Source organism: Aphidius gifuensis, linkage group LG3, assembly GCF_014905175.1.
Source record: "Aphidius gifuensis isolate YNYX2018 linkage group LG3, ASM1490517v1, whole genome shotgun sequence".
NCBI classification, from domain to species: Eukaryota; Metazoa; Arthropoda; class Insecta; order Hymenoptera; family Braconidae; genus Aphidius; species Aphidius gifuensis.
The window spans coordinates 9,991,210-10,003,553 of NC_057790.1; the positions used below are offsets into that span (position 1 = coordinate 9,991,210).

Sequence of the window (12,344 nt, forward strand, 5' to 3'; positions counted from 1 at the left end):
GATCAAAATTTGATCTAGAATGGATGAGGCTACTCTATTAAGGATAGAGTAAGGCTAGCTGGATCCAAAATGGATAAAGAAAAAAGTATCAAATTTGCGTCTTTGAATTTTACAAGTTGCCCGATCAGGATAGCATCAGGCTATCTGTATTTTATCCTTAATAGGGATAGCCTGATCCATTCTGGATCAAATCTTGATCAAGAAAAAATTATTGAATTTATTTTTTTTTCAAATAATTTTTGCTTGATCAAAATTTGATCCAGAATGGATCAGGCTACTCTATTAAGGATAGAGTAAGGCTAGCTGGATCCAAAATGGATAAAGAAAAAAGTATCAAATTTGCGTCTTTGAATTTTACAAATTGCCCGATCAGGATAGCATCAGGCTATCTGTTTTTATCTTTATTAGGATAGTTTCGATCCATTCTGGATCAAGACTGGATCAAGAAAAGAATATTTAATTTATTTTTTTTTCAAATAATTTTTTCTTGATCCAGCCTTGTTCCAGAATGGATCAGGCTATCCCTATTAAGGATAAAATAGAGATGGCCTGATGCTATCCTGACCAGGCAATTGTAAAACCTATGAGGACAAAAAGTTAGTACGAATTATCGAATGCCTCGATGGCCGAGCGTGTAAAGTACTAGCGTTGTAATCCCGTGTCGAAGGGTTCGAACCCCGGTCGTAGCAATAATTAGTTAGGTAAATTATCAATTAGGTCAGTTTGTAATAATAAAGTTTATCTGTATTCTGTTAAGCGTTAGTTTTCGAATTAAAAAAAACAATAAATTTGAAATTATTAATTTTTTTTTTTTTCTTCGAATAAATCATGTATCCTGATCCAGTTTCGATCCGGAATCTGGATCCATTATGGATCATGTATCTTTACCACAGCCTGATCAGGTATCCTGATCCATTCTCGATCCGAACCTTACGAAAAAGCGTTACATCCTGATCAGGTTCGGATCCAGTATCTGGATCCAGATGGGATTTGAAATCAGGCAAGCCTGATCAGGGCTTGATCCGAACCTGACCTGAATTTCTACTCGGGCGATTTACGCCTTTTTTCCGTTTTCAAAATATTTTTTAATAAAAGATGAAGGGCGTATTTCCAATTTTATTTTCAATTTATTCAAAGGCAGTGTTCTTAAACTGATCATTTATTTATTGATAATTATGAATAAATAATCAATAATTTAAAAACACTACCGTTGAATAAATTGAAAATAAAATTGGAAATACGCCCATCATCTTTTATCAAAAATTATTTTGAAAACGGAAAAAAGGCGTAAATCCTTGGACATACGCTCTTCATCTTCTATATCAAAAATCATTTTGATAATGGAAAAAAGGCGTAAGTCCCTGGACATACGCCTTTCATCCTTTATAAAAGGTTGTTACGCCCTTTTTCCTTTTTTTTTTTTAAAGCCTTAAAATTAGATGAAAAACCCAAAAATTAAAAAATTTGCACTTACGCCCTTCTTCCTTTGAAATTGACGTTTTTGGCGATGATATATATTATTTACACCCTTTATATGTATATATGTTAATTATATATGTATATAAATATTTGTTTATGTATATTCAAATATATATTTAAAAATTGACTAAATTTTACCTTTTTACCTTAATTATTTTTTAAATGTTTTATGTGTATTAATGACGAGGATCAACAATTCTGATAATTTTCGGATTGAATACTAAAACAATAGGATTTATATTTGTAATTATTTATGATAATTTCAGTTATCGATAATTATTTATTTATCTCTTACTTTATTTGTTTACTAGCATAATTATTTATTCATCAGTCTCAACAATTCATAAGAACCAAAATTTACTATCGGATATCGATTGTCAAAATGGCTCAGTGGATAGGGTTCCGCCTTTGGATTTTTTAATTCCGTGTTCGAGGCTTCGATTACCGGTCGTGTGCAGCAAAGTAGCTTAAGTTAAGTTTTACTTTAGATATAGGCTTTTAGGTATCTCCATGTTTGTCTATTCACCAGTACTCAGCACCGTAAGTTTGTGAATTCATATGAATTACATAATACAAAAAAAGATTAATTGAAATTTTTTTTTTTTTTTTTTGGAATCATATTTTCATTTCTCGACCCATTCTGGATCCAGTTCGGATCATGTATCTTGATCAAGATTGGATCCAGAATTTTGATCCATTTCGGATCATTTATCCTGACTTTATTCTGAAAACAGCATCAGGATACCCTGATCCGATTCGGATCTGAACTTTACGAAAAAACATTACCATCTTGATCCATTTCGGATCCGGAATCTGAATCCGGCCCGGATTCGAAATCAGGATATCCTGATCCAATCCTGATTAGGACCTGACTTGAATTTCTACTCGGGTATTCGAAAATGATATTCTGAAATATTTTGTATCGAATCTTTGAGTGTATCAAAAAAAATTCTGTAATACCGAAAATCACCTTCACATTTTTTAAAGTGAAACTTCTTCTCGATGGGTAGTGACAAAAAAACTCTATCACTATATAACGCTCAAGCGTAAGTGATGCGTCGTCCCCCTAGTGCTCAAGCATTCGCCCATATACTTAATGAGAGTAAGTCAGAAAGGATCAGATATGCTCGGACGGCGTATTAATATTATTGATATTATCAATGTTATTATTGATATCATTATTATTGTTGTTATTACCCTGTGTAAGCATACCTTTATTCCGAGGGGCCATTGACGCCCTAATTTAGTGACACCCCGACTAAAAATATCGTCGAAATGGCTGTGACTAAGAGTGACTGCACGTGACTACGAGCAGCTACTGACTCCGAATAACTACAGTTGAAAAAACTTGTGACTTCGTGACTACATTTTAGCGTAATAAAAAAAATTCAATAAAAATAATTGCTGTTAGTGAAAAAATTAATAAATAATAATAAATATTGAACATATTTTTTTGTATCATAATGATAATTGATTGAACGGGGAGTAATAATAATATTCGAAATCATATTTTTTCAGTTTTACTTTGACCTTTATTTTAAAAATATTGAAAATTTAGTACCTGACCATATTTGAACTATTAGAAATCTTATTTTCTAAGTATATTTTGATTTCATTATAAATCGAACCCTAAAATTGTTTAACTTAACTAAGTACTGATTTCGGCATATATTGACCAATTACCGACAGTTTTCATTAACACACAGTTACAAATACACACTGAAAAAAAAAATTCCTATCGCCAAAAAATGAAAATCATGAAAATAGGAATTTTGTTCTTGAAAAAAAAGCACTTGAAATATGAAAGAAAAGCTATCTTTCGTCTCGTCTCGTCTTCTCTCGGTCAAAAATTTATTCTTAGTAGTTTTATTTACAGTACAAATAATAGATTCATTACTTCGATTTTTTTATAAATTTTTTTTTAATTTTTTAATACAAATTATTTATGCTTAGATATTATTTAGTTATTCCGGTAATTTTCTGCGAAAAACAAATATAAAATGGAGAATAAATATGTGTTATCTACTGTACTACAAAAAAACAAGAAGCAATAATATTATAATCAACATTGAAATTATGAAAGTGTCTAAAGTATAATCCCTGAACCAAAAAAAATCTTTTTAACAACAAGTAATATAAAACGGGTCAGAAATCTATTATAAGTAAATTGAAAATATATATAAATTGAAAAAAATAAAAAGCAGAACTAAATTATTTATCTCTCGACTTTTCTCTCGCATATCGACATCGGTGTCTCGTCTCGTCTCGTCTCTCGCGACGAGAGAAAATCCGTCTCTCGCCTCGAATTTTATTGTCTTTCGTCACCTCTCTCTCGTCTCGTCTCGAGTTCTCTCGTCTATCGTGGCATCACTAATTATTTTTCTTAAATAATTAGAAAATTAAAAAAAACAAAAAAATTAATAATAAAAACTTTTTCAACGTAATTAATTTGACGTGTTTTTTTTTCTAGATTTTTTTTTTTTTTTTTTTTTTTTGCCTGCTTGACCGAGTATTCGAACTCATGCCCCTAAACTCTAACCGATTCTAAAGAAAATAAAAGAAGGATAAATGCGAAAAATAACCGATAAGTTTCCCACTACCGATTCATGTTGGTGCAACTTGGCTTCTCCCATGCTCCACAGCCGACAAACTAGGCGTTTGAATTTACAATTTTTAATAATATTTTTAAGATATTAAAACCCAAAATTAATATCTGGAAATTTTTTTCATTTTTTTTTCATCATAATTAACAGAAGTAGAGTGCAACTTTACATTATGAATCATATTTTTTTTCCATAAAATGATAACCTATGAGAGGATTCGAACCCTCGACCGAAGCAAACCACGATATCTTAAACCTAACGACTTTCCCACCGAGCCACGAGCGCATGTACGTGACGGGACGAAAATTTCTGTTCTCATAAAGCATGTTCTGTTCTTATAAAGCCTATTCTAAAATTTAGAACTGTTGTTCTTGAAGTGAGAACAAAAAGATTTTTTCTTAAGAAGTATGCGTCTAAATTCAAGACTTTTTTAGCATTTATTTCAAGAAGTTTTTTTGTGATTACTAGAATAGTTTTTCTTTTTTTTAAAACTAATTTAGTTCCATTTTAAATCTAAATCTGTCATGTTTCAAGAATTTTTTCATCTTTTAACAAGAAGTTTTCCATTCATAACAAAAATTTTTTTTTGTACAAGTTTGATCTGGGCAGATAAGATTTGATCTGGGCGCAGATCAAGTTTGATCTGGGTCCAGATCAAGTTCGATCTAGTCAGATCTGGTTAAATAAGATTTGATCTGAAACCAGATCAAGTTTGATCTGTACCCAGATCTGATCAGATCAAATGTGATCTGATTAGATCTAATTTGATCTGATTTGATCTGACGGTCTTTTACTGGGTTGTTTTTTTTCTTGTTGAGATATATATATTAACAATAAACATAGTATCTTAACTGTTAACATAAATACCCTGAACTATCAACCTAACCTTCAAATTGTGTCAATTACAGATATCTTAGATATCTTAATAGTTAACATACGCATATTAACTATTAACATACGTATGTTTAATGTTAATATATCATATCTTTTATGTAAACTTATCAGCCACCACCCATTCAAACATACCATATGTTAACATTAAACAGGATATGTTAACTGTTCCTTCTCTGAGTGTATATCGATTTTAGATTGATTCGAAATTGAATGCCCTCTTACGATTAAATTGAAAATAAATTTATCCAAATAATATAATAAGAAGCATTGACCAAATAATATATAGAAAGTTGAATAATAAACAATTCAAAATAGAAATTTAAATAGATACAACTTAACATGGAAGTTAGAAAATTTTTTTTCTAATTAATAAAGACCTTCATCAATACACTCAAAAAAATACATATTTTTATAAGAAAATTCAATGAATCTCAAAATATAAATCTATATAAAAAAAATTTTGTGAGTCATCTAGACTCACGGGTTTATTATGTGTAAACATCTTCGGCGTGTTGTTGTAATTGAACAAAATAATAATAAGTACATATTCAAACAAATTTTTTTCATTCATTTATAAAAATATTGTTTGTTTTTATTTTATTTTTTTCTATTTTCATACAATTATTGTTGTTCAGTATTTTTCAATAATCAATGATTACAGAATTTCGATATTTACAGAATATCGATTTTTTTTTCCTAATTTTATATTGACGATTGATAAAACTCATGAAGTAGAAAAAAAAGTTCAAATAAAATTTTTTAATATATTCCAAATATTTTTCGAGTTATCGATATTTTTCTGGTATTGGTCGTATGTTAATATGTTTCGTAATTGTTAATATAATAGAGCTAAGGAAAAGAAGTAGCTAAGTAAAATATTTTAGCTGGTAAAAATATGTAGATATTGTTTGTTTGGCTATAATTGAGACTAAGTAAAAGATTAAGCGGCTAAGTAAAAAATGTAGCGGAATAAAAAATGTAGCGGAATAGAAAATCTAGCTAAGAAGAAGATGCAGCTGAGGAAAAAATTAAGCCGGTAAAATTACAAAGTTATTGTGTGTTTGGCTGTAATTAAGACTCAGTAAAAGATCAAGCGGCTGAGTAAAAATGTAGTTAAGGAAAAAATCTAGCTGAAGAAAAGATGTAGCTGAGGGGAAAATTGAGCTGATAAAAATATATTTGGCTATAACTGAGACTGAGTAAAAAGTTTAGCAGCTATGTAAAAAATCTAGTGGCTCAGTTAAAAATCTAGCGGTTTAAAAAAAAAAATAAAAAATTTCAATATATCGAAATTTTTATTTTGACTTTCTTTTTTACTCGAAGAGTTTTATCGACTGCCATTATTATATCTGCAAAAAAAATATATATATTGAAATTTATAAATTATTATTTGAATTCTTATCGAAACATTTTTTTCTCCTTGACGAGCTTTATTGATTGATATCAATAAATTTTATAATTAATCGTTATTTTGATAACTATACGATATATAACCGATGAATCGCCGTTTTTTCTATACTTCAACTCCATTTTTAACCATTTTGGTCATGTGCAGGAATTTTTTCCGTATTTTTCCCGTAATCGTGAAAAAATCTATATATAAAAAACTCGCGTTATGTCATGGTGTTTGTCCGTAAACTCCTCCGAAACCACTCGACCGATTTTCTTCAAATTTTGCATGGATGTTCCTTAGGTATGCGAGTTGAAAGTTATCTATTTTTCAACTCCCTAACTTATAAGGGTGGTTCGCCCCAAAGTTCACCCCTATACTTTATTAACATACTACACCCAACGGTCGGTAACATCAAATCCGATTTTTTTCACTAGTTCATTTGACTTGAACAGAAATTATTATTATTATTATTAGTATTTTATATTATTATTATTATTATTATAAAAAATCGAAAAAATCGAGTCATTGTCAGAAGTTATAGAAAACTGAATGGTCGGGAAAACTTTTAGAAGGTTGAAAAAAAATCAAAAAGGGTTAACAATAGGTGTTTTTTTTGGGAATATCGCGAAAACTAGAGAGTTTAGGAGAGAATAGTTCTAATAATAGTTATAGGCCAAAAAATGGACTTTAATTGAGTTGTCGGGGGTTTTTTGCGTATGTCAAAGGGGAAATCGCGATTGAAAGTATCGATAAAATTATCTTCGGTCGATTGGGGAAGGGGGCGAGTATTCTCTTACTCCTCTCATTTGTAGCGCATCCGTGGCCGAAATTTTGAGAAATTTACATAGAATATTATTATAAAATAAACCTATAAAAGTAAATATTGCGATTGGTCTTTAATTATTTTATGAAAAATTTCGTTTATAACTATATCGTTAATTTAAACTATTTTTCTAGAATATTCAGAGAAATTAAAAATGTTCCACGCAAAAAATAACCAAAATTTTTTTTTTCTAGATAAATTATTTAATAAACAATTGAAATTTTTTGATAGACATATAATTGAACCGAAAAACACATTTTCTTGAAACTTTATGGAACTTTTATTCTTTTTCTGAATTTTTTATTAAAATTGTTTGAATGATCGATATTGTTATAACCAAAATTTATTATAAACAATTTAAATCTCGATAGCAGTTTTTAGTCTTACAATATCAAAATATTCTATTTTAGATAAAACCGAAGGAAACTATTAAACAAAAAATCTAAAGAAAGCAGTTTTTTAATTAGAGCCACTTTTTCTCACCACTAAAATAAAATATTTGAACAAAAAAATTTTATATAGCATGCTATCGAGATTCAAATTCTTTATAATAAATTTTATTTACAACGATATCGATCATTAATTTAGTTTTTTACTTGATTGAATGTAAAGTATATATATTTTAAATACAATATGTACATGGCAAAACAACGTTTGCCGGGTCAGCTAGTTTTCTATAAAAACCGAATAAAAAAACATTTACATTTTTTTTACATTTTACATTTTTTTTTTACTGTGTACAATCTATTTCTTCTTTCAAGCAGTTTACTGTCAAGAAGTTTATTTTTAAATGTGAGAAATTAATTTTTTCCCTGGAGTTTTCTTGGTAATACTCTAGTACATACTGCACGATTGGCGATTGTTTGTCTGTGTATAACTACGTTGAAATATATAAAACTTTAGATAATTTTGATTCCTTACGATTTTACCCGTTTTCGGAGAAAGTCTAGCCACAATAACTAAAAGTAAAAAAAAAAAACTCTACTACAAATTTGATTGACCTAAATCTAATAATGCATGATATAGCCTGATCGATATTCAATTTTATTAGGGCATCAATTGATATGACTTGTTAATCCTCAGTTTCGTCAGACATTATAAAAATAAAGAAATTCTTATGGAAATGAAAAGATGAGGTGGATCTTAATTCAAGAATTTAGTGAAGTTGGTGATCACGAAGGCGTGAAAAAATGTTTGCCAGAAGTGGCTTTCCTGCAGCTGCAATAACTATTTTATTATTCAAGATGAATAAATAGGGAGACATACTTTTGTATTGTCCTGAATGATTCCTTTTGGAAAGGATGATAAAATAAACAGAGGATGATCAAATATATAATTACCTGGTGGTGGTGCACTCAGGGGACTAAATATCATTTTGGTATTACCAATTGTTGTTGTAAAATCAAGAAATCCATAAACAGTTTGAGTGATTATGTCATTCATTATTATTTCAGGTCCAACTGTTCCTACAACTTCAACAACATTACGATCATTGCTTATGTTTTCACTTGATGAAGCGTTGTAAACTTGGGCGAAGCAACCAGTAGCTGCAACATTAATAACAAAAAAAAAAATATTAATCATACGAAATTCACATTTTTATAATACCATGGCAAAATAAAATTTAAAAAAATGTACCCACGGGAAGTTATTTTTTAAAAATTTTGTGTGAGCTTTCATAAAATTTAAATAAAAAAATAGAAATTTTGTGTTGAAGTGAAACTTTTTTAAAGCGGTATGTCAGAGAATCCGGATCCGGTTATAATAAGAACCCCTTAGCAAAATCGGATTGCAAAACGCATGTCCAGCATAGATCCGAATTTATACTTGAACCGGATCCAAATTTATATTCAAACTGGATCCGAATATATACTTAAACTGTATCGGAATTTATACTTAAACCGGATCCGAATTTATATTCAAACCGGATCCGAATATGTACTTAAACTGTATCCGAATTTATACTTAAACCAGATCCGAATTTTAATTAAAAAAAAAAAAATATATGCTTTTTTCAACTATTTTTTTTAACAATCATTAATAACAATATTTTTATCGCAGAAAATTCAACCTAAACTAAACTAAAATTCCGGAACTTACGGGGATTGATCTCGGGGTTTGTGCGTTTAAAGTCGGCGACACCATCCTATCGACCACGGCGGCGTACATGGAATCGTTGAAATCAAAAGTCATTTACAAGCATAAAAAGTTATTTAAAAATTACAATAGAAAAACTTGATATGATTAATAATATTTATAGGCAACCATGGATGGGCATGTATAAAACATAATGTTTTAAACCATGTTTAAAACTATGTTTAAAACATAGTTTTAAACATCCTTAGTTTTATCCATTTGTATAAAACATCTCCCTCTAGCGGTGAAACTTAGAACTATCATCAGAAGTAACCAAAATGAATTACAATCCCGAAAAAGAGCTCAGGAATTGATGTGAAATATTTAAGACAAGCAGTAGCTGAGGAAAAAATGTAGCTAAGAAAAAGATGTAGCTAAGGAATTGATGTTGCTTAAAACATGATTTTTCTGGCCACATTAATTCCTTAGCTTCATCTTTTTCTTAGCTACTGCTTGTCCTTAGTCATTGATTTATTTAATAAATAAAATACATGTTATTTTATTTTTAAAAAATAAAAATGTCCAAGGAAAAGCAGTAGCTAAAGAAAGGATGTGGCTAAGGAATTAATGTTGCTTAAAACATAATTTTTCTGGCCACATTGATTCCTTAGCTACATCTTTTCCTTAGCTACTGCTTTTCCTTGAACATTTTTATTTTTTAAAAATGAATAACATGTATTTTATTTGTTAAATAAATAAATCACTAAGGACAAGCAGTAGCTAAGGGAAAGATGTAGCTAAAAAAATTATATGGTTAAAATTTGAGTTACTGAGAGATCACGTGGGTTTTATCCGTTTTATCCTGTTTTAAACGTTTTAAACGTTTTATCCATGGATAATTGTAAACACTTCAAAAACTCATAATAAGCCTATCCCTGTAGGCAACAATGAATTTAATATAATCAAAAAATAAAATGACATTCTGAAATTAATTTTTTTTTTTTTTTTTTAATATTTCTAACTTGCAAGTTATATATATATAGAATATTCATAATAATTTATAAATGTATATTTATGATGTAATACATTACATGACAGATATAGAAGTACAAATAGAGAGAGAGAGAAAAAATATAATGTAGTTGTGTCTAGGGCTTCACTCAAGACTAAATATGCCAAGACTGGACCCAATCTTGTCTTGGTCTTGTCTTGGTACGAAATATGCAAATCTTGTCTTGGTCTTGTCTTGGTTCAGTCTTGGTCTTGTTCTTGTCTTGGTCTTGGGTCAGTCTCGGTATTTTCTTGGTCTTGCCTATTGTATTATTTATTATTTTACTTTATAAATTATATAAATAATTTAACATTTATATTTATAATATTAATTGTTATTCAATAAATTTTATTTGTCAATCTTATTCAAACGAGAACAGATAAATTTAAGCAAAACTTAAATTGAAATAGACCTAAATTTATAAATTAAATAAAGTAAATAAGTTGAAATGGAATCTAGTTAAATTTCAAATAAAACTTATCAAGAGCCCCAAAATATTATTTCTTTTTTATATATATGTACATATTTATATATTTTTATTCGTCATGTACGTTATTTTTTTGATAAACCTGACGTTTTATAAACATAACGGCTGTGCAATAAACATCCACAGGGTAACATCTCATGATTATTGGTATATATGTATATAAGCGCCTGGTCTACTATAGTATTCGTGTGAGTCGTCTTTGTTTCTATTATTATGTCTACTAAGTGTGATATGTATTTTATGGAACTCTATGCTTAGTTTATTGTGTTCTTTGTTGATAACGATTAAATATACACTTAATATATGATGTATCAGTTTATTAATTTGTGAGTATGAATCATAGATCAAATTACTTTCGTAGATTTTTGAAATTTTTATTTTTTATTTAATTTAAAAAAAATGACACAAGACTGACAAGAGTCTTGTGTAATCTTGGCCCAAAAGACACGGAGAAAAATTTACATTTTTTTTTAATATAATACCATAGCAATTTTTGCGTTATGTTACAGTAAGCTGGAACCATAAGAGCATCATATTAAATTTTGAGACAGGCCATAGCAATTTTCATTGAAAAACGCCACTTACTGGCCGTACGACCTTTCACGATGTACCATAGTAATTCTTGCGATGGGCAAACGCAAAATTTATTATGTTTATAAACGCTCGTAAAAAAATATTGTAAAAAAACATTTCAAGCCTAGGATTTGAACCCCATATCATCGGGATACAAATTCTACGAGTTATCCGCTGCGCCACAACAACGTATCTGTAAGGGAAATCTTATTTGTTTTACATTAACAATTTGAAAATAAGCAAAGTCACGCCTGCGCAGTCAACTAAAAAGTGGGGCAGTTGACATTTCTGAGTCCTTCATCAATTTTGCTATGGCCCATTGTAATTTTAAATATGTTGCTTTGTATTTGTTAGTGACACCTACAGGAAATCCAAGAAAGTTATTAAAATTACTATGGTACATTGTAAATTTTCAGAGGATCATTTTAATTTTGTCCATAACAACAAAGTAAAATTTTAAAAATAAACAAAGCAAAAAAAAAAAAATATTTTTTGCTATGGTGCAATGTAATTTTTAGACTGGATTATTTTAAATTTTAAATGACAGTAAATTTTTTAATAATCATAATATGGTTCTATGGTAATGTGGCACCATAGTAATATTGAGTGAAAATTTTTCTCCGTGGAGAGATTTTGTCTTGGGCTTGTGTTGATTTTAAATACATCAGTCTTGTCTTGGTGAAGCCCTAGTTGTGTCTGCGCATGCTTCCGAAACGCTGAAATCTGCTCAACAAATATATATGATAGGTACAGCGTACAGGACCAAGAAATCAAAGAAACAACTTTACCGGAGCAGTGCTGGATTAATCTAATAGAACAGTGCCTAGAATCCAAAGGCGCAGTTTTTGCAGTGTTCTCTCCGTGTAGCAGTGTACTAGAGTTGCTTGCTAGCACAGTGTTAGTGTCCGTCTGTTTATACTCACACTCACTCAAGACTCGATTTCTAAGGCAGTAGCGCAACAAAA

General features: G+C 29.5%; 1 protein-coding gene across 1 annotated transcript in view; it reads right to left on the bottom strand.

Moving 5' to 3' along the window:
• Positions 1 to 12,344, bottom strand: part of LOC122851920 — a 68,472-nt gene that overhangs the window by 40,295 nt on the left and 15,833 nt on the right. Inside the window, exon 2 of the mRNA XM_044151425.1 lies at positions 8,533 to 8,739. Within this exon, the coding sequence (XP_044007360.1) occupies positions 8,533 to 8,635 (103 nt within the window). The 5' untranslated portion in view covers positions 8,636 to 8,739. The remainder of the gene's footprint in view (positions 1 to 8,532; positions 8,740 to 12,344) is intronic.